The sequence below is a fragment of the Aotus nancymaae genome, unplaced genomic scaffold (assembly GCF_030222135.1).
Source record: "Aotus nancymaae isolate 86718 unplaced genomic scaffold, 86718_ANA_hifiasm-v0.15.2.pri h1tg000039l, whole genome shotgun sequence".
NCBI classification, from domain to species: domain Eukaryota; kingdom Metazoa; phylum Chordata; class Mammalia; order Primates; family Aotidae; genus Aotus; species Aotus nancymaae.
In genome coordinates, this window is record NW_026988453.1 from 4,949,343 (window position 1) to 4,975,731 (window position 26,389).

General features: G+C 47.8%; 1 protein-coding gene and 1 long non-coding RNA gene across 7 annotated transcripts in view; one reads left to right on the forward strand and one right to left on the reverse strand.

The window, feature by feature from the left end:
* NAV1 (neuron navigator 1) overlaps window positions 1–26,389 on the forward strand; it is a 263,151-nt gene that overhangs the window by 228,056 nt on the left and 8,706 nt on the right. For 5 of the 6 annotated variants that reach the window (XM_064360228.1, XM_064360229.1, XM_064360232.1 and 2 more), the window contains 21 exons: window positions 8–305; window positions 1,174–1,867; window positions 2,383–2,829; window positions 3,919–3,960; window positions 5,016–5,164; window positions 7,046–7,216; window positions 8,296–8,348; window positions 9,413–9,436; window positions 9,546–9,623; window positions 12,625–12,708; window positions 13,310–13,421; window positions 17,408–17,529; window positions 22,213–22,409; window positions 22,678–22,870; window positions 22,963–23,131; window positions 23,419–23,516; window positions 23,696–23,791; window positions 24,183–24,342; window positions 24,761–24,996; window positions 25,803–25,957; window positions 26,100–26,171. In XM_064360228.1, the coding sequence (XP_064216298.1) occupies window positions 8–305; window positions 1,174–1,867; window positions 2,383–2,829; window positions 3,919–3,960; window positions 5,016–5,164; window positions 7,046–7,216; window positions 8,296–8,348; window positions 9,413–9,436; window positions 9,546–9,623; window positions 12,625–12,708; window positions 13,310–13,421; window positions 17,408–17,529; window positions 22,213–22,409; window positions 22,678–22,870; window positions 22,963–23,131; window positions 23,419–23,516; window positions 23,696–23,791; window positions 24,183–24,342; window positions 24,761–24,996; window positions 25,803–25,957; window positions 26,100–26,171 (3,650 nt within the window). The remainder of the gene's footprint in view (window positions 1–7; window positions 306–1,173; window positions 1,868–2,382; window positions 2,830–3,918; window positions 3,961–5,015; window positions 5,165–7,045; window positions 7,217–8,295; window positions 8,349–9,412; window positions 9,437–9,545; window positions 9,624–12,624; window positions 12,709–13,309; window positions 13,422–17,407; window positions 17,530–22,212; window positions 22,410–22,677; window positions 22,871–22,962; window positions 23,132–23,418; window positions 23,517–23,695; window positions 23,792–24,182; window positions 24,343–24,760; window positions 24,997–25,802; window positions 25,958–26,099; window positions 26,172–26,389) is intronic. The other variant, XM_064360230.1, reaches the window with a different exon arrangement.
* The window catches only part of LOC135268213 (uncharacterized), a 136,933-nt gene that overhangs the window by 92,067 nt on the left and 18,477 nt on the right, over window positions 1–26,389 (reverse strand). The window lies entirely within an intron of this gene.

Sequence of the window (26,389 nt, forward strand, 5' to 3'; positions counted from 1 at the left end):
TCTTTAGCTACGCACAGACTCAGAGAAGCGCTCACTGGCAGAAAGTGGGCTGAGCTGGTTTAGTGAATCAGAGGAAAAGGCCCCCAAAAAACTGGAGTACGACAGTGGTAGCCTGAAGATGGAGCCTGGGACGTCTAAGTGGCGGAGGGAGCGGCCTGAGAGCTGTGATGATTCATCCAAGGGTGGAGAACTGAAAAAGCCCATCAGCCTGGGACACCCTGGTTCCCTGAAGAAGGGCAAGACCCCACCTGTGGCTGTAACTTCCCCCATCACTCACACAGCCCAGAGTGCCCTCAAAGTCGCAGGTGAGCCTGGAATAAAGGAAGGTACGAGGGCAAAGACCTAGTTCTTTGGTTGCTCCTCTTCTTAGTGGTTATTAACCCACAGGATGATAGCAAACATTTGCATAGTGCTTTAACATGCATTATCTTGCCTGGTCTAAGGACAGTCCTGTGAGTTAGGAAAGATGGGTATTATTATTTCCATTTTACAAATGTGAAGGAAATAGAAACTCAAAGAGGTTAAGTGACTGGGCCAAAATCACAGATAATATGAGGAACAGGAGGGAGTGTATTTTGTTTAGGGACTAGTTTGACCTCCTTCCAAACGCTTCCAATGGTTTCTTTCTTTTTTCTCCCAAGTTAGTCAGTCTATGTACTTATCTTCATAAGATATTACTTGACATCCCAGGAAGGTCCTAAGAAAACAAGAAATAAAATGGCTACAGCAAGAGATTATAGTTCCCCCAAAGTTGGCCCCTTGGGTAACTTTTAGCCTTAATCAGCATTTTCCTCTAGTCTCTAATTACCAGGAGATATTGTCAAATTCAATTCCATTTGCTTCCCCTCCTTTTTTTCTCTTCCACAACCAGTTATTAGATGGATGTTCTTGATCAACTTTGTTTTTGCCTCTGCCATTTTAATCAAAATGGACCATCCTACTCCGGAAGCAAATCGAAAAATATTCCTAGCTTCCCCACCCCTCCCAGCCAGAGTCTTTCAGACAAGAAACTTTATTAGCTTGTCTTGTACCTGTTTATCCATATTTAGGTCTCTAAAATTCTGTAATACATGGACAATGTTCCCTTCTCCCATGGAGGGAAAGAAAGGGTTGGTTGGGTTTTAAAGATACTGGTCAGTTTCAGCTCTTATCTCATTTCCTGTCCTCTTGCAGGCAAACCGGAGGGCAAAGCTACAGACAAGGGTAAGCTTGCAGTAAAGAATACTGGTCTCCAACGCTCCTCCTCTGATGCTGGTCGGGACCGCCTGAGTGATGCTAAGAAGCCCCCCTCGGGCATTGCTCGCCCCTCCACTTCAGGATCCTTTGGCTACAAGAAGCCTCCTCCTGCCACAGGCACAGCCACCGTCATGCAAACCGGTGGTTCAGCCACTCTCAGCAAGATCCAGAAGTCCTCAGGCATCCCTGTCAAGCCAGTAAATGGGCGCAAGACTAGCTTAGATGTGTCCAACAGCGCAGAGCCAGGATTCCTGGCTCCCGGAGCCCGTTCCAACATCCAGTACCGCAGCCTGCCCCGGCCAGCCAAGTCCAGTTCTATGAGTGTGACCGGCGGGAGGGGCGGACCTCGCCCTGTGAGCAGCAGCATTGACCCCAGTCTCCTCAGCACCAAGCAGGGAGGCCTTACACCTTCCAGACTGAAGGAGCCTACCAAAGTAGCCAGTGGGCGGACCACTCCAGCCCCTGTCAATCAGACAGATCGGGAAAAGGAGAAGGCCAAAGCCAAGGCCGTGGCCTTGGACTCAGACAGCATCTCCTTGAAGAGTATTGGCTCCCCAGAAAGTACTCCCAAGAACCAGCCAAGCCACCCCACAGCCACCAAGCTGGCAGAGCTGCCACCAACCCCTCTCAGGTACCCAGTGTGGGCAGCCTCCTCCTTGTCTGTTTGCTTTGTCATTTTTTTGCAGATCTCTGCCCTCCTTAGACTAGGTGAGGCATGGCCTATCCACTATTGTCTCTAGGCCTTTGCATCTCCCTTGTATGCCAGGGTTCTGAAAGAATCTCGTTTCTGAAAGTTCTGAAAGACTGAATCCCTCTTTCAAAACTGTATTCAAAACTTACCTCGTTTGTACTATTCTTTGATCAATCCTTAACCTGTCTTCAGCACTGTTTATTTACACATATATACCTATTTGCATAAATTCACTTGTATCCCCATGTGCATATGCTGTCCCCCTTATCTAAGCTGAAGGTGCCCTAAGTTGGGTATCAGATTTCCTTCCAATGTATTTCACAACAGCATTAGGATAAGCCTCTGTGCTTAGCAAATAGGCAGAAAACAAGACTGGATAAGATTTCTTTAAGCTCCTATCTGCCTCTCGCTCTGTAATTCTGTTATTCTAAATATTTCATTTGATCTTCTCTCAGGGCCACAGCGAAGAGCTTTGTCAAACCACCCTCACTAGCCAATCTAGACAAGGTCAACTCCAACAGTCTGGATCTACCATCATCCAGTGACACCACCCATGCTTCAAAGGTCCCAGATCTGCATGCTACAAGCTCAGCATCCGGGGGCCCTCTCCCTTCTTGCTTCACACCCAGTCCGGCACCCATCCTCAATATTAACTCAGCCAGCTTCTCCCAGGGCCTGGAGCTAATGAGTGGTTTCAGTGTGCCAAAAGAGACCCGCATGTACCCCAAACTCTCAGGCCTGCACAGGAGCATGGAGTCCCTCCAGATGCCAATGAGCCTGCCCAGTGCCTTCCCCAGCAGTACTCCCATCCCCACCCCACCTGCTCCCCCTGCTGCTCCCCCAGAGGAAGAGACGGAAGAGCTGACTTGGAGCGGAAGCCCCAGAGCTGGGCAGTTGGACAGGTAGGTAGACGACAGCAGAACTTCGGCCTGTGGCTGTGTCTTGGGCATGTTTTGCCATTAGCAGTACTATCCTATATTTTATTGTCATGTTGTGACTTTTGCAATTTTTCACATACATTAAGTAATTTAATTTGCTTCACAAGACTCCATGAGATAGGTAAGATGTTTTTGTTTTAAAATTATTATTCTTCTATTACAAATGGAGAAACCAGTGCATAAAGAAGTTAAATGACTTATCCAAGATCTCATAATTAAGTTAACCTATCATCCAGAGCTTTTGCTTCCTAGTCTAAGATCTTTTTTTTTTTTTTTTTTGAGTTTTTCTCTTGTTGCCCAGGCTGGACTGCAATGGTGCAGTCTCAGCTTACTGCAATCTCCACCTCCCAGGTTCAAGCAGTTCTCCTGCCTAAGCCTCCTGAGTAGCTGGGATTATAGGCACCTCACCACCATGCCTGGCTAAATTTTGTAATTTTAGTAGAGACTGGGTTTCACTATGTTGGCCAGGCTGGTCGTGAACTCCTGACCTCAAGTGATCTGCCCCCGCCTTGGCCTCCCAAAGTGTTGGGATTACAGGCGTGAGCCACTGTGCCCAGCTGCCCAAAATCTTTTCTATTATGTTACATCCTACTTTTCTCCTCCCTTCCCCCTATATGCTAAGGTTATCAAACTACCTATGTGGTAGTTTTTACTACTATAATCTGATCTTTTATTTTTTGAGATGGGGGATCTCACTATGTTGTCCAGACTGGACTCAAAACCCCTTGGCTTAAGCAATCCTTCTGCCTCAGCCGCCCGAGAGCTATGACTACAGGCTCATGCCACTGTCCCTGGCTCTATAATTTGATCTTTAAATGACTAACCATACCTTAATTTCTAATCAGAGAAAAGACATTTAGTATTTCAGAAAATTTCCCAAGTTGTAAGCCAAGAAGCAGGCTATAGCTGTCTCTTTGTTTCTAGAGCTAAAGGGGCTCACAGTCTGATGTCCTGCATCTAGGGGTCTGCATACCTCACACCAGGGGTCCTAAACTCTAGTTCCTAAGATGGACCCACATGCTTCTCTCTCTCTCTGTTTTTTTATCTCCGCAGTAATCAGCGGGATCGGAACACTCTTCCCAAGAAAGGGCTCAGGTAACCCTTTAATGTGTTTTTTCTTCCCTATAAATGGGACTCCTGGTATGTATGAAAAATCACATCTCAACCTGTCCCAGGCTCCAGTCATGAATTTAGTCACCCCTTTTGCTGAATCATTTGTATGTGGTCCCATACAAGTACCACCTAGCACCCTGCCCAAGCTTAACACTATGTGAGTCAACTTTTACAGCAAGTGTTCTTTTTTTGGTGATGGGGAGAAACAAGTTTGCACATGGGAATCATGCACTTACCTATACTAGTCTATGTCATCCCAATCCTGGCTGAACTTCATCTCTGTAATTTTCCTCCCTCAGAGTATGAGGGAGAACAGCCCGCCTCTTGGGTCACTCAGCTGGGCAAGAGGCAGGACCTACCTGGTCATCCACTGTTCTGACAGTATTGAGTTGTTCAGTTGGGTGGCGACTATTGCAACTTTTTTTTTTTTTTTTTTGAGATGGAGTCTCGCTCTGTCATCCAGGCTGGAATGCAGTGGCGCAATCTCAGCTCACTACAGCCTCTGCCTCCCAGATTCAAGTCTCCCAAGTAGCTGGGATTACAGGTGTGCACCACCATGCTCGGCTAATTTTTGTATTTTTAGTAGAGATGGGGTTTCACCATATTGGCCAGGCTGGTCTTGAACTCCTGACCTCAAGTGATCCACCCACTTCAGCCTTCCAAAGTGCTGGGATTATAGGCGTGAGCCACTGCGCCTGACTGACCCTTGCAATTTGAAAGCCCGCACGTCGAAGCATAAGTCTCTGTCCTGAACTTCAGGGGAGAAGTTCTCATACCTTCTCCATCAATTCTGCCCCCACTTCAGGAACCCTCACGGGAATACCTGCTGGTCCCTTCACACCCTCTGGATGGTCTGGGAGAGGATGCTGAGTCCCAATCTCTTCCTCCCTCCTTGGGGAGCCCTGACCGCTCCCTCTTTTCTTTGTCCTGCTTTCAGAATCTCCTGGCTCCAGCCTAGCTCAGACACCCTCCACACCAACTAAACCTCTGACTGCACTTGTTAATCCCAGACTGAGTTCTTCTGCTGCCTCCTACAGGTACCAGCTACAGTCCCAGGAGGAGACCAAGGAGAGGCGACATTCCCATACCATTGGTGGGCTGCCTGAATCCGATGACCAGTCAGAGCTGCCTTCTCCCCCTGCACTCCCCATGTCTTTGAGTGCAAAGGGCCAACTTACCAACATAGGTTAGTGTTTTCAGTCACTCGCTGTGGCATGGGGCGAAGCAGGGGTCACCTTGCAGGGTGAGGCAAGGCAGGTGGGCTTTGGGTTTCATCTCCTATTTGCCTCATGCTCTATTGGGTTGCTTCGTGGTGCCTCAGTTTATCCACCCAAAGTAAGACTGAAGGTAGAGTACCTCAAGATCCTAAACTGAAAAGTTGCCCCTGGGCACAAGTCATAGGGTCCTTTTAGCATCACAGAGTCTGAATGGTGGCATGGAAAAGCCGTAACCCGACGCCCAGAGATCAAACCAGTGCAAGAGCAGGCACACTGAGCTGCCAGAAAGGAGCCACCACACTTGGTGCTACTAGGGCCAGCTAATGAAAGGGCAATACTGAAATGTCAGGCTGATGGGGAGGAAAGGGGGAAAGGTTGTTGATTGCCAAGGACAAGATCTGCCTCCAAACGCAGCCAAGTCCCGATTCCTCAACTGCTCTGGCTGAGCCCACGCCATCCTAACCCTGAAGGCAGGGCTGACTAAGATGTGTCCTGGCCACACCCTTCCCAAATCCTAAGCACAAAGGAGAGCTAGGGAATAAGGAAGTGACGTGGAGACAGGGAGGAGAGAAGGCATCAGGTAGAGGGTCTGGCCTAGCATGGAAGCACATCAGCCCCGGTTCTGGGAAGCGGTACACCAGGATTGGCCTATCAGGAACCCTTTCCAGAACAGTACCTGGGATAGGCCTGTTATCTGCTTGCTGCATCTCTTTAAATCCATCTCTTCTTTCAGCTGAGTAAAAGAAATCAGTTAATAAAAGACAAGGACCTGTAACACACCCATGCAATGACTGTGGGGAATTTGAGGAAAGACTAGGAATTGGGATCACTTGGCCTAGGGAAAAGAACCATTCTTCAGAAAGGATCATCTGGCCTCTGAAGGGCTACTAAATGGAGGATGGGGCCAGCTTGTTCTCCATCTCCATTGAAGACCAAACAAGAATTGCATTTATGCTGCAGAATGAGGGACTGGGTTAAGCAATCATTATCTGAGGAATTTGAAAAGGTCAACAGAGAGATGTGCCATCTTCTGCACAGGTCTTTATGGACAGATGAGACATCCATCTGCCTGTGTAGAGGCAGAATAGACAGGGGAGCTCCTTGTGGGTGTGAAACTCTGAAAGGCTGTAATCCCAGCAAGGGGCAAAGGGGGAAGGTGTCTGCAGGGTAACAGGATTTAGCCGAGACCAGCTTCAAAGCACATCCCATAAGCCTTACCTGAAACTTTCGCCTGCCCTGTCCATCTGACCTTCAAGTCAGGGCTATGCTAGGCAAAGAGGACCATATTTCTTGATGCTTTAGAGCCAACCCAGTAACTTAGCGTGACACTGCTTTGTGGGGAGACTCTCACGCCCTTCCGCAAGGCCAAGGCCACTGGATCCTGTAGCCCAGCCCCCTTCTCTAACTGGTTCTTTTTCATCATTCAGATCTGGATCTTGGTTTGAATTTTCAGTCCTCCTGAGCTGGAAGTTGTGTTTTAGAGAATCACAGCATCTCATTTTCATCAGCACATCCTAGTGATGTGAAGGTTTCGAAAAAGCTGCCAGGCCCCCAGCCTAACCTTCAAAACCAACAACTCTGAGGCAGGCAAGGTTGAGGGAAGGTCTTTATTCCAGACAGCAGGGTCCTTCTCCATTAAGGCTTGATCTCCCCAGGAGGGACCCCGCTCCTAACCACCAGCTGCTTGCACACTCCCACCACCGCACCTGCCCCTTCCTCTCCTGCCCTCTCCCCATTTGCCTCTCATGCTCCTGGTGCTCCATCCCCCAAGGGCCCAGAGAGCTGATGACCCTGCCTCTTTTCCTGCCCTCCCCCTCCCTCTCCTGTCCCCCTTCCCTCTGTCCTTCCAGTGAGTCCCACTGCGGCCACCACGCCAAGAATCACCCGCTCCAACAGCATCCCCACCCACGAGGCGGCCTTCGAGCTGTACAGCGGCTCCCAAATGGGGAGCACCCTGTCCCTGGCCGAGAGACCCAAGGGAATGATTCGGTCAGGATCCTTCCGAGACCCCACGGACGACGGTGAGACTTCATGCCAGCGCGGTTCACGCTCATTCCAGCTCTGCTGGGTCCCCTCACCCACCACCTCCACTCCCACCACTCCCACCACCACACACACATATGATTCACAGAACATCAAGTTGGGCCATTTCAGTTTTTTCTCCCCATCCCTTTGAAGGGTCTGGGGGCCCAGAAACCTTGGGTGGCACGTCTAGCACTGGGGTATTGGGATGGAGCATCCATCATTGGGGCTGGGGGAGGGAAACTGAGCATGGAAGGGTTAAAGGGCACCCCTCAGGATGCTCTGAAAACCACAGCTTCTGTCCTCCCCATTCTAGCCATAGTCTTTCCTCCCCACAGTCTCTCAGAATATATGAAAAGAAAACAGGAAATCATAGTAGCTCTTAATAAATCCTTACAATAATTAGGCATCTCATTCCTCTTTCAAAACTATTCCAAAGATGAGCATTAGGGAGGGCCATCTGATTGTTGGTGGTGATCTGGGTGTTAGTATTGATCACAGCTAGAAGACCAGGCTAATGGTAGGTTAGATCTCCCATTACGATTTTCAGGATGGTCATTCCAGGAGGCATTTGCTGCAGACAGGCTTTAACCATAAGTTCTACTGAATAGTCAGAATGAGTATTCCTCACTTAAGAATCGTTTTCGTCTCAGTGATCCCCAAGATCTTAAGCACATCCCCCAGTGCTGAGAGGAGGAGGCACAGGCAGAATTGCAGTATTTATTCTGAGAAACTCCCCTCTCCTGCGGCTAAAGTGCTTTCCTGGCTGGGAAGATAAGATGACGACTATCCACGAAAGTCTCCTTTCCCTTCTCTGAAACCCTGTGCCCATCGGAGCAGGCTGAGCAAGGGACTGCCATACCCAGGCTGCCAGAGAATGTAGGCTGAAAGAGGAGGCTAGCTTGACTCAAGACCTTGCTTTGAGTGGTTGTGATACCAGTTGGGTTCCCTACTCTGCTCTTTCTGTTTGCTCCAGATGCCCTCCAGAATCAGAATCCAAACTCCTGCCTTAGGGCTCTTCCCAAAAGCCCCTGTCCCTGGAACCCACTGGTAACTCTGTGCTCTCCTTCTCTTTCAGTTCACGGCTCAGTGCTGTCCCTGGCCTCCAGTGCCTCCTCCACCTACTCCTCAGTAAGAGCATTAACTTCTCTTCCCCTCTCATCCCCTCTCCTCTACCATCCCATGCTCCCTAGACCCTCCTTGGAGTTGGGTAACTGGGCAAGGGATGGGGGCACTGCTATCTCTTCACTGTACCCATTGGGGTGGGAGTGGGGGAGGTGCCTAGAGCTTGTAGCACTCGCTTGGGTGCCTCGGGTCATCAGTGATCTTTCTGGCCCCACCACCAGCTTCTGAGCAACTCTGATGATTTTTGTTCCCCTCCTTTGATAAATGGAGAATCCCCATGTTAGCGAACCCTTTCTGTGCCACAGTAGGTGGGAAGCATTTATGGCAAAGTAAGATGAATATGTTTCTAGGACCTGGACTCCAGAAACCCAGAGGAGACCAAGTATTCATTGTGGGGCATCAGCCACAGCATTTGGCTATTGGGCATTTTTTTTTTTTTTTTGAGAAAAAGTCTCACACTTGTACCCCAAGCTGGAGTGCAATGGCGCTATCTTGGCTCACTGCAACCTCCACCTCCCAGGTTCAAGCGATTCTCCTGCCTCAGCCTCCCGAGTAGCTGGGATTACAGGCACCTGCCACCACGCCTGGCTAATTTTTTTTTTGCATTTTTAGTAGAGATGGGGTTTCACCATGTTGGCCCAGCTGGTCTAGAACTCCTGACCTCAGGTGATCCACCCACTTCAGCCTCCCAAAGTGCTGGGATCACAGGCATGAGCCACTGCTCCCAGCCAGCATTTCTTGATTCATAGATTTGTTTTGCCCCGAATTCTTTACTCCAAGTTCCTGGCAATAACCACTAGTTCTCAAACCAACCAAAGTCTCATTTCCTAGCCTTTTTGGCAATGACAAAGTTGCTGGAGATGAGCTCCAAAGAAATCTTTTATTGAAACCCTAGTATAGATCTGAGCTGAGGCCTGTGAGGAGCCAGGGCCAGGAAACAAGAGTTTCAGCCTCTGCGCCTCTGAGTCATGCTTCTTCACATTTTCTACCCTGCCACTGGGACCTGACTTCTTCACCTCCATAGTAACTACTTCCTTTCTCTTTCTCTCCTTCTGTGCTCCCTTCTTCAGGCTGAGGAGAGGATGCAATCTGAGGTAGGGTGCAAAGCTTTGGCTCTGCTTGTTAACATCACTGCACCCATTTTCCTTCCAAATCTTACACAGCTTCTGCAGCCAGTAGTTTGTATTTCTCTTCCTTTTACAGCAAATCCGGAAGCTTCGTAGGGAACTGGAATCATCCCAGGAAAAAGTGGCCACCTTGACGTCGCAGCTTTCTGCTAATGTGAGTGCCATGAAGCAGGGAAAGATGTAGGCAGTGATTTTGACTGTAGTTAGACAAGTTCAGCCAAGGGAGGAAAACTGCCTGGTGAGGTATCCCCTGGACTGAGACTTCAAGGGCATGGGTCTTCTTCACAGCTCTACGATAGATTAGGGGATTGCTCTTCCCCTTCTCTGAGCCTCAACTTTTATGAAGAACTATTTTGCTTCCACTCTAATTAATAGGTCTGGATGAGTTCATGTCTGATGGTCTGAGCTCCCTAGAGAAACAGAAGAAGATTGATTATCAGTGGTTCTGCATGGAGGCAGAAACAACCTTGCCATTGGCCATGGACAAAAGCAGTTATGGATTATAATTATAGGGCTCTTAGAGCCTTTCCACTGCCCGGGGGTGTGTTCATGTCTTTGTTCATGCCACATAACTGTGCAGGCACAGAATTGGTCATTAGAATTCTGTCTGGTGACCACGACACTACTGAGAAACCTAACTCCTATTCTGGTCTGACTCCTTCATTCTCACCTGCCTTTTCTGAGTAGTCTCCTTGGGCAGATCATAGAAACAATCTGAGATTTAAGTTGAGAGCTAGAATTATTTATTTCTGCCCTCAGGACATCTACTTAGAATGAGTGTCTTCCTTTAGGCCTTAGTTTTTCTACTCTGTGACATGGGGAGAAATGAAGCCACCTCTCCTCTAACCAGGCTCTGGGAGTTTCTCCCCTGTGACTGAGTTGCAAACAGAGAACATAAGAGCCATTTTCCCCCAAAGCTGTAAACAACAGCTGAGCCGGATCTGCAGGAGCTTTCCAAGTGTTTGCACAAAAGTAACCATGTCTGCAATTTCCGCAGTAGTTTCTGGTTTTCTCTCTGCCCTTCCTCTCTGGGGAACCCAGCTGTCAGGCCTGGGGTCTATCCCTTAGAATTAGGTAGAAGAATCTCCACCAAGATTCTGAATGTTTCCAACATACTTCAGCAGCAGTTCCCTCACCACACTAGTTATTCTGTTGATTCGCTTTTCCCAAACCCTCAATTCTGAAGTTGTACCAGTTTGTTTGAAGCTCGTGTTAAGCACTTTTTCCCACTCTTGGGGGACCCGTAAGAATTGTAACATAAACAAGAACCATCTTTTCTCTCCCTTGTGCCACACCCACCAAAGCAAATGGCCTGGGTCACGTCCTGCACACCCCAGGAAATTCATGTCTGGGAGATGCTGGGGTGGGGGGTGAGAGGCGCCAGGGAGGCAGAGAACATTATTATGTCTGATTCATTTACACTGCAGTCTGTCAGCCACCATGCTGTCAAGGCTGGGCTGGAGCCAAGAAATTGAATTTAGAGGGTGATTTTTCTTAGAACAGGAAGTTCCATTTGGCTAAGAGAGAACAAACTGAACACCCAGACACGGTGGGTTCTGCATCTTAAAGGCAGATTTTTGCCGAGGGCCGGAACCCTGCCCTCAAGCAGGAGATGGGATGCTGGGACTCTAGGAAGGGTTCCCTGACTCCAAACCAAACTTTTGTCATGCTCCATGGCACTTACTAGCTGCTGAAGCTGAGGGCACACCCTGCACAGAGGGGCCCAGACCTCTTTACCCCGCTCGCATGCTGGCTTTCCTGCAGCACCACTGCTTACCCCTGAGGTCTCACAGGTACCCTGGTCTGAGGTTGGGATTAGGGGAAGGGTCAATGCAGGGAGAGGAAGTGTAGAGGGAAGTGGGGAGGAAGCCCAGCCAGTGCAAAAGGGGTGCCCTGGATGGGGAAAGGCCAACACAGAGAGCATATAGGGGTTGTCGGGGCCTCTCATGAGTAGTCTTCCAGTAACTCTAAGCAGTCTACAAGCAGACATGCAGGGATGTGGAGAAGCAAACCAGAGAAGACCTGAGGTCAGAAGACAGATGTTCCCTGCACAGTAGGCGAAAGGAAACTGCTCAGGTCATGACATGGTCTAATCTCCTCAGAGCCCAGGCCCTGACAGATTTATAGTAGAAGTGCAAGAGGAGGCTGTAACGGGACCAAAGGGATTGCCTCCAGCCCTGGTCCTATGAAGGAGTCTCCGGCCATGTGGGACAGTAGATGAAAACTAGAGTTGACCCAACAGGGAGGGAGAAGTGTAAGCCGGCAAAAGCCATGAGAGTGCCATAGATTTCCTAGAGCTCTGCGTGAAGAAGCTGCCCGGAGCATATCCCCTTCGTGCTGGGGTCCCAGCTTGCTCAGATAGTCTCACGATGGCTATTTCTCCATCCTCAGGTGCTCCCCTTTCTAGCCCCAGGCCTTATTCCCTTCACCTCCCCTATACATCTTGCAGCTAGTTGGCCAGTTAGAGATCAAACTATGCCAAACCAAGGGGCCTTAGCTTCTCCGCTCAGCACCTTTCTGAACTAGCCTGCCTGTTACCCGGAGAGCCCTTTGGTATCCTTCACTCCTCATGAAACAGACCTGACACCTAGTGGCCAAACTGTGGAATGTCCCTGCGGTTTCCTTCCAACCCGGAAAACCTGGAGAATCCAGGAACAAGGAGCAGCTGCAAAGCAAGAAAGGGTGAAGCAGTGGAGTAGCAGAAGAGGAAGAGATGCACCGAATAGTTTCTGCTGGGAGATTATTTGGCCTCAAGGGGGCCGGCCCACTCCACAATGCAGGAGTTAAACCAAAATAATAGGAACGACCCCAGAGGCTATGGGCCTCCTACCAAGTTGGCCACACCATATATCACAGGGGGCTAGTCCTACCTCTGTAGATGATGGGTTTTAGATCTCAAGTCTCCAAGAGCCTCCAAACACCTGTCCTGCCCTCACCCTGGCTTCATTATTCGCGAAGCTGGTTCCCACCAGAAAATTTCTTTAATTTCCCCTTTGTCTGCTTAGGGAAATCGGTATTTTTAAACCACTAAGAGATTTTCTGGCATTGGTCTGCTCTGAGATACAGGAAATCAGTTAAAACTATTTCCCATTGTCGGTCATTGCCTTTCCCGCAGCCTCATGCAACTCAGCAGTCCCTTTATGTGTTTGTTTCAGGCTAATCTAGTGGCTGCTTTCGAGCAGAGCCTGGTAAATATGACATCCCGCCTGCGACACCTGGCAGAGACGGCCGAGGAGAAGGTGAGAGGCCTGGGAAGGGGAGGGAGGAATGGGTGCGGTAAAGGGGGTTCTCCTGGTCAGAGAGGTCCAGGCTGACCTCCTCCTCTTGCTCATGAGTGCCAGTTTCCCCATCCCTCACTGTCACCCTGGATTCTCAATCTGCCCCCCAATAGAGAGGGAGCATATTCCTTATCCCAGTTTCCAGCCCTTGTCTATGAAGTTTTGTAGAATTCCAATGCCTCGCCCATTGCCTAGCACATCATAAGGGCTCCTGCTAATCCCAACTAATGACACTGTTTTCTTTTTTTTTTTTTGAGACGGAGTTTTATTCTTGTTGCCCAGGCTGGAGTGCAATGGCACAATCTCGGCTTACTGCAACCTCCACATCCTGGGTTCCCGCAATTCTCCTGCCTCAGGCTCCCAAGTAGCTGGGATTACAGATGCCCGCCACCACGCCCAGCTACTTTTTGTGTTTTTAGTAAAGATGTGGTTTCACCATGTTGGCCAGGCTGGTCTCGAACTCCTGACCTCAGATGAGTCACCTGCCTCAGCCTCCCAAAGTGCTGAGATTACAAGTGTGAGTCACCGCACCTGGCCGACGCTGTTTTCATTTCTCTCTTAGGATACTGAGCTGCTGGATTTGCGAGAAACCATAGACTTTCTGAAGAAAAAGAACTCTGAGGCCCAGGCAGTCATCCAGGGAGCCCTTAATGCCTCAGAAACCGCACCCAAAGGTAGGACATCCAGCCACAGATTGAGAGGGAACAGGGATGGCAGGAAAGGAAGATTATTACAGATTTTTATCTGGGCCCATAATATTCCAGATCCTATATCAAATCTTTAGAAGGTGAGGGCCTTTAGATACCCTTTAGTGTGATGTTTGGACTGGTCAGTGAGGAGTACCAGGGGCATGACCCCAGCTTCCCAGGGCATGAAGGCAAGTAGAGGAGACCTGTAAGCCCCATGGCCTTCTCCTTAACCTTTAGGTCAGGGCCAAAGAGCCATCAAAGACAATCGTTAAAATAGCCCTTCCATTTTTATGCATATGTGTTGTGTGTTCACACACACACACACAATCTTATTTGATCCTCACTTCAATTCTTCAAGGGAGATTCAATCAACTCTTCAAATGTAACAACCAAAGTTCACATAGGTTACATGGTGCTGAAATGGCAAGTTAGCCTGGATGTTTAGTAACCAGTCAAGCTTTGCTACAGAAGTCAAGATGGATGATAGTCTGATGCCACAAAAATCTGTGATCTCTAATTCCAGTCAGGCCTTCAAGATAACCTTGGCAGTCCTCTTACTTGTCCACAGTCAGTTTTCTTTTTATTTCACTGTCAGTGATTCCCAGCTTTCATTACTTTTTTCAAGCTCCTCGTTCCACCTCTGACTTGCCTCACTCTGAACACAGCCTTGGCCCCCTCCTTAGTTAAGAAAATGATCATTTTCAAGGGAGACCTCCATTGCCTCTTCCCCACTCCCTGCCTTTATATTCATCCAATACTTATTTATTTGTCTCCATTTTGTTGGAAGGATCCATCCCTTCTGGCCAAGAGTGACCACTTACCTAATGTTTTGGGATGCCTTCTTCAGCAACTATACAGCCCACCTCCCCGACACACCCGCCCTTTTCCACCTCCCTGATCTCTTATTCTCTGTTCACTCCTTCTCTGCTTATAAACCTGCCACAGGCTCTCGTATCTTAAAGAGGAAAGATGTATGAATCTATGTTCTAACTATAATCTCATCTCTTCCCTTCCTCTAGTCCATCCTACATTTCCACCTCCTTTTCACACCTAACCCCACTATAATTACGCTTCTGTCACCATCATTCTACCAAAAGCACTTTCATTAAAGTTACCAGTGACTCCCATTTTTCCAAAATCCAACTTACAATTTTTAGTTTAGTTTTTGCTTTTTGTTGTTTGTTGTTGTTGTTGTTTTGAGATAGAGTCTTACTCTGTTGCTTAGGCTGGAGTGCAGTAGTGACGCGATTTCGGCTCACTGCAACCTCCGCCTCCAGGTTCAAGTGATTCTCCTGCCTCAGCCTCCCGAGTAACTGGGATTACAGGCATGTGTCATCATGCCCAGCTAATTTTTGAATTTTTAGTAGAGATGGAGTTTCACCATGTTTGCCAGGCTGGTCTTGAACTCCTGGCCTCAAGAGATACACCTGCCTCAACCTCCCAAAGTGCTGGGATTACAGGCATGAGCCACCACACCTGGCCTAGTACTTATTTTACTTGACACCTGTAAAATTCTATCCCTCTTCTGTGTTGTCACTACCCTGGCTCAGGTTTTTATCATTCTTCTCCTGGAATATTGCAATAATTTCCTAACCGGTCTTGCTGCGCTCCAGTTCTTCCAGTTCTTCCCTTGCCCCCAGAATAATCCAATTATGTCAGTTAAGATCAGAAATTACTCCAGGGCAGGCACAGTGGCCCATGCCTACAATCCCAGCACTTTTGGTGGCCAAGACGGGAGGTTCACTTTAGGCCAGGAGTTCAAGACCAGCCTGGGCAACATAGTGAGACCTCATTCTTAAAAAATTAGCCTGTAGTCCTAGCTACTCCTGAGGCTGAGTCTAGAGGACTGCTTAAGCCCGGGAGGTGGAGGCTGCAGTGAGCCACAGTAACCACTTACTCCAGCCTGGATGACAGAGTAAGACCCTGCGTCAAAAAAAAAAAAAAAAAAAAAATTCTAATTTGAATATAGACTAGATATTACATGAAAAGAAATACTGTTGATTTTATTTATTTATTTATTTATTTATTTATTTGAGACAGAGTCTCACTCTGTTGCCCAGGCTGGAGTGCAGTGGTACAATCTTGGCTCACTGTAACCTCCACCTACCGGGTTCATGTGATTCTCCTGCTGAGTAGCTGGGACTACAGGTGTGTGCCCACCACGCCTGGCTAGTTTTTGTATTTTTAGTAGAGATAGGGTCTCACCATGTTGGCCAGAGTGGTCTGAACTTCTGGTCTCAGGTGATCTGCCCACCTCAGCCTCCCAAAGTGTTGGGATTACAGGTGTGAGTCACTGCACCCGGCCACTGTTCATTTTCTTAGGTGTGATAATAGTACTGTGGGAGAATGTTCTTATTCTTAGAAAGTACATCCATCTCCAAAAAAAAAAAAAGAAGAAAAGTATATCCTGAAGTTGTTAGTGGCAAAAGATGTGTTCTCTGTAACTTATTTTCAAATTGTTCAAGAAATTCTGTGTGTGTGTGTGTGTGTGTGTGTGTGTGTGTGTAGAGAGAGAGAGAGAGAGAGAGAAAATAAAACACAATCTTAACAATTGTTTAATTAGGTGGAGGGTATATGGGTTTTTCTGTATGTTACTACTCTTCGAACGTATATTTGCTGAATGAATGAATTGTGCTTTTTGCTATGAGCTTTCATGTTATCCTCAGTTAATGCTGATCCAGCCTCAACTTGGTCAGAAGGATTTCTAAGAACATTCAAAGAATCAGTGCTTAGGCAATGATGCCTATCTTTATTTTATTTTATTTGTAAATAGATAATAAATATACATGGTACAAAATTCAAAATGCACAAGTGGTTTCTTAACTTTTTGAAGATTGCTTGATTCTATAACGTATGATTTGCTCTTAAAAGTACTATATAGGGGTCGGGCGCGGTGGCTCACACCTGTACCCTAGCACTTTGGGAGGCCGAGGCAGGTGGATCATCTGAGGTCAGGAGTTCGAGACCAGCCTGGTCAAGATGATGAAACCCCATCTCTACTAAAAATACAAAAAAATTAGCCAGGTATGGTGGTGCACACCTGTAATCCCAGCTACTTGGGAAGCTGAGGCAGAGAATTGCGTGAACCTGGTAGGTGGAGGTTGCACTGAGCTGAGATCGCGCCACTGCACTCCAGCCTGGGTAACAGAGTGAGACTCCTTCGCAAAAAAAAAAAAGAAAGAAAAAAGAAAAAGGGAAATAGACATTGAGGGCTATCCCTGATCTGGCCTGACCCTAATCTCCACCCTCACTTCTTTCTGTACCCACACAGGTGCCCTGTGCTGCTTCCATTCCAGCTACCCACAGTTCTCAAAGCAAAGCCAGTTCCCTGGACAGTGCCTTTGCATGTACCCTTTCTTCAGCCCTAAATATGTTTTCCAAAATTCCCATCTGAAGAATTTCTGTTCTTTCAGTACTCAGACATCTCCTTTGTTAACTCCTTCCTTCCCTGTTGTAGAAAAGTAGATCATTTTTTGTGTCATCACAAACCTTCTCAGAAAGCGAAGATTTTCCACCCACCAGATGAGAGAACTGAAGCTCTTTCAGGTGGAAAGCAGGGTGCATGGCTAGTGATGTACTTGGCTAGTACATGGCTAGTTCTTGGTCTTGGGCCATCAGATAGTTAAGTATTGCTGGAAAAATCATGAAAAAATAGTAGGCTGATATCTCCATAAGACTGTAGAGGGCTGGCTTTAGTTAACTCCTTTCACTGATTCAGGCTGAGTTCATGACTCCACGCCACTTCTGGTTCTCGAGAAGAGGAATCATTTCTTATTTAATTCCTACCTTTGCATTTTTTCTGTGTTGAAACACGATTGGGACTCAATACAAGTTTGTTGAATGAATCATCCAAAAAAATGAATGATGTGAATTGAGGAGTTGGTTGGTTCTCTCTTATATTCTGCAACTAGACTTGCCTGAAGTCTCACATCCTCTCTAAATCTGTTTTTCCCACCTCTTCTTGGCCCTAGAACTTCGGATCAAGAGACAAAACTCCTCAGACAGCATCTCAAGCCTCAACAGCATCACTAGCCATTCCAGCATTGGCAGCAGCAAGGATGCTGATGCGAAAAAGAAGAAAAAAAAGAGTTGGGTAGGTAAAGGTTTGGGGGGTGGGGACCTAGGTAGAACCGTCGTGGACCACCTTCACCTCAGCATAGGGATTGAATCCTTCCAGGATTAACCAAGGCATAGTCCCGTCTAACACTGAGACATCTAACGTGATGTCTGCCCAGAGCACGGTCTCCCAAATTCTCCCTTCCCTCAGTCGTTCCCTACTTGTCCCAAGGCCACCCCTCTGACCTTTATAGGCATCTGATTTCCTTGAGCTCTCCATACTGGTTAGGCCAGATGTATTTGGCAACAGAAGGATGCTGAGGAAATACTCAGAAGGGAACATCTCATCGGTTCTGTGCCCCCACCCCCGCACTCCCTTCTATACTATGCAGAGAAGATTTTATGAACAAAGCTGTTCATTCTAGACTCCTGGAGGTCATTTCTCTAATTTTTGGAGATGTTTTGTGGAGCTTTCCAGATTATTTCAAAGGACTCTTTATATTACCTTTGGCAGGTCCAGAGGTCATTTTTGTGTGTGTGGTTTTCTCCCCTTGCATAATCCTAAACTGACTTTGGATGCCCTTTCTGAAATTCTTCAGACAGTTCTAGACACTCTCAGCCCCTCTCGCTGACTGTGGTAAGAAAGCATCCCCAAGTGGAGATGTCCTGCTCCCCTGTCCCCTGTTCAGTAAGACTCGCAGCCAGACCATTGTATAATGCAGACAGGTACCAGCTGTGTGAAATGAGTGATTAAGTGTTGATTCTTTTTTTTTTTTTTTCCCTTCAAAATGCTGACTCCAAATCCCTATTTTTTTCCAGGTCTATGAGGTAAGAGACCCAGTTCCTATCCCCTTATTTTCTCTTTCCCTTTGCCATACCTTCCCTATTTCCAGAGCAACTTCCTTTCCCTAAAAAAAAAAAAAAAAAAAAGAATGGCCACTCATAAATAACACTAACTGTAACAACCACCAGAGTTCCTAACTCACTCCACTCCACTGCATGGTCCATCCACAGCTGCCCCATGTGAGGACAGAGGAGTGGTCTGGTTGGGGGCCAAATGGGAAAGTCAAACAAAATTGAAATCTATTCCCTACTATCTTCCCCTGTTACAAAATTGGCCTGTTACAAAAAGCAGTCAAATTGAACTCCTCCTATCTAGAAAATGAGCCGCCTTCTTTTTGGTTCCATAAAACCTAGAGACCCAACATGGAAGAGCGTCACTGGATGAAAGTTATCTTGACCGCAGTTTCCACAGGTCAGTTCAGCCTGGGCCTAACCTGAAGATTTAGCTCTAGAGTAGGATGAACCAGAGATAGGTGAGGGATATAGACCAGGAGGGTACACTCAAGTCACCCCAAAGCCTAAACCCATGTAAGCATCCATGGAGTTCCCAAAGACATTTCAGGGATTCGAGTATAGTCTAAGACAAACAGAAGGTGCATCCAGAATTTCTGTTACAATCCAGATACCTGGGGTCCGCTCTAACCCTACCCCAACATTGTGCTAGGTGTTGTGAAGGATATGAAAAATGGAATGTATAATCTCATCATTAAGGAGGCTGCAGTATTACAGGGGAGACCAAAAAATATATACATATAAAATTAATAGCAATCCAATGGTGCCACAGTGCTTATTCAGGCCGTAAGTGCTAAAGGAGTTCACAGATGAAGAGACAGTGATTACGAGAGGCAGGGAAGACATCTCAAAGGAGGTAAAAGTTAAACTGAGAAGGAATTGTGATAGGTAGAGAGGAATGTGTTGGGATGCCTTCTACATAGACACCGTGCAGAAGAGAAGCAGTGGGAGAGGGAGAAGACCAGCTTAGCTAGAGCACTGACTGACTAGGATATAGCACACATATGAAGAGGCTGATACTTATTTAACTTGGATTTTTTAGATTAACATTTCCCAAAGTATGTTCCACTGATTGCCAGTCCATTGAGATGCTCCTAAAAAGTGATGTCATTGGCTGGGCATGGTGGGTCATGCCTGTAATCCCGGGACTTTGGGAGGCTGAGGTGGGCGAATCACTGGAGCTCAGGAGTTCAAGATGGGCCTGGGCAACATGGTGAAACTCCACCTCTATTAAAAATACAACAATTCACTGAGTGTGGTGATATTCGCCTGTGGTCCCAGCTACTTGGGGGCCAAGGTGGGAGGATAGCTTGAGCCTGGGAGGTGGAGGTTAAGTGAGCCAAGATCAAATCACTGCACTCTAGCCTGGGTGATAGAGACCCTGGCTCCAAAAAAAGAAAAAAGTGATACAATTGTCAAATAAATTTGAGAAGTACTGCATTTTTTCTTTTTTCCTTTTCTTTTTATATTATTTTTTTATTTTTTTACTTTTTTTTTGAGAAGGAGTTTCGCTCTTGTTACCCAGGCTGGAGTGCAATGGCGCAATCTCGGCTCACCGCAACCTCTGCCTCCTGGGTTCAGGCAATTCTCCTGCCTCAGCCTCCCGAGTAGCTGGGATTACAGGCACGTGCCACCATGCCCAGCTAATTTTTTGTATTTTTAGTAGAGACAGGGTTTCACCATGTTGACCAGGATGGTCTCGATCTATTGACCTTGTGATCCACCCGCCTCGGCCTCCCAAAGTGCTGGGATTACAGGCGTGAGCCACCGCGCCCGGCTTTATTTTATTTTATTTTTTATTTTTTTAATCTGGGAAGGAGCTCCCACTGTGTGGGAGGGGATTCCAGAAAGTTGGAAATCCCTTTTTTGAGGCAGAGTCTCACTGTGTCACCCAGGCTGGAATGAAGTAACATGATCTCAGCTCACTGCCACCTCTGCCTCCTGGTTCAAGCAATTCTCCTGCCTCAGCCTCCTGAGTAGCTGGCATTCCAGGCATGCACCATCATGTCTGGCTAATTTTTGTATTTTTAGTAGAGACAGGATTTCACCATGTTGGCCAGGATGGTCTCAAACTCCTGTCCTCAGGTGATCCACCCACCTCCACCTCCCAAAGTGCTGGGATTACAGGCATGAGCCACCATGCCCAGCTTAAGTACTGCATTTACTACATCTGCACAGAAAAAAGTTCTGAAATATCCCCCAGCAAATAATCTTGTTTCATTTTGCTTAATCTATTCTAAACTCATTTAATCATGGAACCATTAGCCACATAACATCAAATATCTCCCAACAGTTCTGGCTTTGGGAATACTGAACTACACATATTCTCAGGATCTCATTGATCTTAAGGGCGTATGCTTCAGGCAGCTTGTCATAGGATCTCTCTATGCATGTGTTCACACACACACACACACACACACACACACACACACACACCCCATCCCGTGAGGCAGTGGCATGGAGAAAACTTTATTGGATTGAAAATTATGAAGCCTGAGTTCTAGTCTTAAGTCTTATGTAAATTATGCAATTTCAAGCAAGCCAACTCTCTGGCCTTTTCAGGCTCAGTTCTTCATCTCTACAGAGAACTGAGATTTATGGTACTTTTGAGCCCTGACTGCTCAGTGATAAGAAGTCACCTGGAGCCGGCCAGCTGCACACATATGCACTTATTCAAATCCCCCCACAGCCAAGTTGGTCCTCCTTTATGTCTTGCCTGGTGGAAACCCCAAGACGCACCACCCACCAGCTCCATCCATCACCTGACAGCCTTCCTGTGTTCCAGGAGAGACACTTAGAAAGTGTACCCTCAAATTTTTCCTTCTTTTTTCTCACTGTCCCAAAGATCTGGTTTGCCTTTGTCCCCTGTAACCTTCGACCCCTCCTTTACTCTCTGCCTTTTGCTGCCATTTCATATCTGTGTCCGTGTGTGTGTGTGTGTGTGTGTGTGTGTGTGTGGTGTGTGGTGTGTGCATGCTGTATGGATGCATGTGGATGGGGACAGGACCCTGATTTGCATCTCTAGCTCACATCCCTAACACCTAAGCTCATCAACACCAAGATCAAACAAGCTATGGTCAGATTATAATGCCCCAAGTACTCTAAGGAAATGCTGGGAAATAGCCCTTCTTCTAGGACATTTGAAATCATAAAAAATGCTTATATCTGGCTGTTTTAACCATTCTCTGATGTGCTGAGCACAAGAAATACTAAAAGAAGCTTGATCCCACTGCCTATCCGTGTTCTCCACGGAATCATATTACCAGTTTCTGGTTGATAGTTGACTAGTTGAACAGATTCTGAGCTGATGAGCCCTAGTCAGAGGCATCATGGAGTGGCGTCTGAGGCCCACAGTGAGCTAGGTTCTAGACTGAGTGGTTACTGTTCTGCTGCAGAAGGTGGGATTGGATCACTGAATGGTATACCTTATGACCTCTGGGACCTTCTCTCTGTCCCCATCAGGGACATAATTCCCCCTATAAGTGAGAGAATACCCAGGAAGTTCCCATAGCCTACAATAGCAGCAAGCTAGAAGATTCTGTTCTTTCTCTTGGACCTAATTTTCTTTCTTTCTTTCTTTTTTTTTTTTTTTTTTTTTTTTTTTTGAGACAGAGAGTCTCACTCTGTTGCCAGGCTGGAGTGCAGTGGCGCAATTTCAGCTCACTGCAACCTCCGCCTCCACAGTCCTAATTTCTAGGCAACTCTTCTGTCCGTGTTTCGTGAATCAAGTGAATTACAGAGGGTGGCTTAATTAAAGTAAATCCCCTGCCTCCACCTCTCTCTGTCTCAGAAGTCCCAGTCCAGTCCTCCCCCATCCCCAGAGTAGAGTCCTGATATCCCTCTACCTGGATCTGCTTTTTTCTAGCTTCGAAGTTCCTTCAACAAAGCCTTCAGTATAAAAAAGGGGCCCAAGTCAGCCTCCTCATACTCCGATATAGAGGAGATTGCTACACCCGACTCCTCAGCCCCCTCATCCCCCAAACTACAGCATGGTTCTACAGAGACTGCTTCACCCTCCATCAAGTCCTCCACCTCGTCCTCCGTGGGCACTGATGTCACTGAGTAAGTGCTCTCTGGCTCCCTGCCACCCAGCCTGGTACCAGTGTAAGCTGTGGGCTAGAGTTGACAGGAGGCCATTAGACCTTAGACAAGCAGTACTTATTACTGACCTCTCCCTGGGGATATGAGACCAACAGATGGACCTTTCCTCTCATGCTGATTGAATATCTATGGGCAGGAGGAGCCAAGACCACCAAGCATGCCTCTCGGTATTCTCTAGTAACTCTAGTGCTTCTTCATGTAGCCTGGCTTGACTCTTGCTTTCTTACAGGGGCCCTGCTCACCCAGCTCCCAACACTAGGCTATTCCATGCAAATGAGGAGGAAGAGCCAGAGAAGAAGGAGGTATCAGAGCTGCGCTCTGAGCTATGGGAGAAGGAGATGAAGCTTACAGACATCCGCCTGGAGGCCCTCAACTCTGCCCACCAACTGGATCAGCTTCGGGAGACCATGCACAACATGCAGGTCGGTATCTGGGCAGATGGCTGCAGGAAACGGAAGATCAAGGCTTGCCATCTGTCCCACCTGCCACCCTACCCTGTCTGTTCTTGCCACAGTTGGAAGTGGACCTGCTGAAAGCGGAGAATGACCGGCTGAAGGTAGCTCCAGGCCCCTCCTCAGGCTCCACTCCAGGGCAGGTCCCTGGATCATCTGCGTTATCCTCCCCACGCCGCTCCCTGGGCCTGGCACTCACCCATTCCTTCAGCCCCAGTCTTGCAGACACAGGTACCTGCTTGGGAGAAGACTATAAGGGTGAAGGGAAGAAAAGGGTTTATTTCACTGTTACACGATTCCACTTGCTCTGGTCAGGGAGGTAACAATGCCCAAACCAAGCAGATGCCGGTGTCCTGAGACATCGAGTGTCATGGTCCTTCAACCTTAACTACTTTTGAGTTTGGGACCCCCATTCCTTCTCTGTGGCAAACAGAGTTATTTGGAAAGGGTGACGATGGGAGAGTTTAGGAAAGGCTGCGGGTACTCCTGAAACCAGCTGGTTCTTTCCATCCCCGCAGACCTGTCGCCCATGGATGGCATCAGTACTTGTGGTCCCAAGGAGGAAGTGACCCTTCGGGTGGTGGTGAGGATGCCTCCGCAACACATCATCAAAGGGGTAAGAAGCTTCAGGGAGAGCCACTGTGAGAAGGAACATAATACTGCTAGATTTCTCCAAGAAAATCTGGGCCCTGGGTACCTCCAAACCAAAGAACTCAACTCCCAAGGCCTTCAGGACCTCCTGTTCACTGAGTCATCTGCAGTGAAGCTCAAATGTTTCCTACCTTGGCCTTACAGGACTTGAAGCAGCAGGAATTCTTCCTGGGATGTAGCAAGGTCAGTGGGAAAGTTGACTGGAAGATGCTGGATGAAGCTGTTTTCCAAGTGTTCAAGGTAAAGAGATACCTGTACTCAAAAAGGTTGCTCATCCTCTCATGGGATATATATGCTTTTTTAGAGATAGGGTCTCACTCTGTCACCCAGACTGGAGGGCAGTGACGCGATCACAGCTCACTGCAGCCTTGAACTCCTGGGCTGAAGTAATTCTCCTGTCTCAGCCTCCTGAGTCACTGGGATTACAAGCGTGTACCACCATGCCTGGCTTCTCACAGGATATTAAAGCATCCAGGCACTGGGATCCTGGGGACTTTTGAGGCTTTATGGAGAAAAGCATATGCTCTGCTCTTTGTCCATCTACTTCTGTTTCCTCTGATATTCATTCTTTCTTGTGGTTTTACACCTGTGCTTTATCTTTTCTTCTTGTTCTCCCCATCTCTTCTGTCAGGACTATATTTCTAAAATGGACCCAGCCTCTACCCTGGGACTAAGCACGGAGTCCATCCACGGCTACAGCATCAGCCACGTGAAACGAGTGTTGGATGCAGAGCCCCCCGAGATGCCGCCTTGCCGTCGAGGTGTCAATAACATATCAGTCTCCCTCAAAGGTCAGTCTTTGTCTCTTGGGGTGAGTTGGTGTGGCATGAAGGCAGGGAGAGGATCATCACCAAATAATCCATCATGCATTCATTCAGCAAGAACTCACTGAGAAGGTATAATATGAAGGTGCTTAAGTAATGTGAGCTATCAAAAGAAGAATAAGACCCAGTCCTAACTTCGTCTCCCAGGGACACTTTTGCTAAGCCTTGGCTTCTTACTCCACTCCTCACCCCCAGCTCAGAGCATGCCCCTAAAAAGGAGATCTAAGTTTTCAAAACTAGGAGTTAGGGGACTCCTATGGAACCATGGGCAAGTGGCTCTCCGTTTCTTCAGGGAGCTCCTAGATGAAGAAAGAAAAGCTCTTTAGGGTCCCTTGCTGTCCTCAGGACGCTGGTCAAGACTCGTGCTTTCTGGGGTGGGGTTCAGGTCTGAAGGAGAAATGCGTCGACAGCCTGGTGTTTGAGACGCTGATCCCCAAGCCGATGATGCAGCACTACATAAGCCTCCTGCTGAAGCACCGGCGCCTCGTCCTCTCGGGCCCCAGCGGCACGGGCAAGACCTACCTGACCAATCGCTTGGCCGAGTACCTGGTGGAGCGCTCTGGCCGCGAGGTCACGGAGGGCATCGTCAGCACCTTCAACATGCACCAGCAGTCTTGCAAGGTGGCTGCCCCCTGAGACCCCTCCAGTCTTTGTTCATGCCTCAGCCTTCCCCAAGCCCCTGGCCCTGGCCCCTTCCTGCCTCAGTGTTCCCTTTTCCTCACCCCTGCCTTCATCTTTCTCCTCCTCTTCTGTGTTCATTTCCTTTCCATCTATCCCCCTTTCCAGTCTTCTCCTTTTCCTCCCCACAATTTCTTTCCAGCCTCTTGCCCTGAACTTGTTTCTCCACACTTTCCCTTGCTTTGTACACCTTCCTCTTCAGTTGGTCATTGATGAACTGCATCCTCCTCATTTCTACCTCACTCTCTGCCAACCCTGTCAATCCCATCCCTTCTCCTTCATTCTCTTCCTCCGACCTTTCTTTTCAGTATTACTCTCTGACCTTGGGCTCTCTGGGAAGAAGCACTCAGAATTAAATGGTACATATCGTGCCCTCCCCTGCCAAAACCTGATGTCTCTTGAGCACACCCTAATACTACGGAGTTGGTTCAAATCTTTGCTCTTCCCAGCTTGGGTGGGGGGCATGCCCGTTAATAGTAGTCCATGGCACCAGTGAAAATCCATCTAGGAAATAGCCTGTGTTCCCCATCTTTGGAGAATTTAGGGGCTGCTGCTTAAGAGGGTTGCTTTAGAGCCTTTGGAAACACTGATTATCACCCTGTGGTATTCTGCTTCTGTAATCAAATTTCCAAGTAACTAAGGGCCCCAGGGGAATCTAGATCTAGTCAAACTTCTTCAAAATCCTGCTTTCCAGGGCTAATCCAACTGCTTATTCCCAAGTGTGGACCCACAGCCTTCTTTTATTCCAGGATCTGCAACTGTATCTTTCCAACCTGGCCAACCAGATAGACCGGGAAACAGGAATTGGGGATGTGCCCCTGGTGATCCTATTGGATGACCTGAGTGAAGCAGGCTCCATCAGTGAGTTGGTCAATGGGGCCCTCACCTGCAAGTATCATAAATGGTAAGTAAGCTGGGGTCAAGACAAAACTCACTGAAGTGGGAGGAGGGAGAATCCAGTCCAGGACAACCTTTCTGTGTGCATGTGGCAGAAAGCAAGTGTGAAGGCAAGTCTAAGTGAATCTTTTTTCCCCTTCTTCCTACAGTCCCTATATTATAGGTACCACCAATCAGCCTGTAAAAATGACACCCAACCATGGCTTGCACTTGAGCTTCAGGTAAGAACTGTGGCCCTGGAGGAACCTTCTGACCCTACCCAAGAGTCCTCAGTCCTGAACTCTGGCCGGAAGGCAGTAGACAGGAGAAGGAAAGAGAAGTAGCCAGAGCCTTTTGGGCTGGAACGAGAAAGCAGATGTATTTGAAATGTCAGTTACAAGGTACAGGAGGACACTTGAGGAGAGAAAAGGACTGCAAAGCTAAGAGAGCCAGGTAGGCT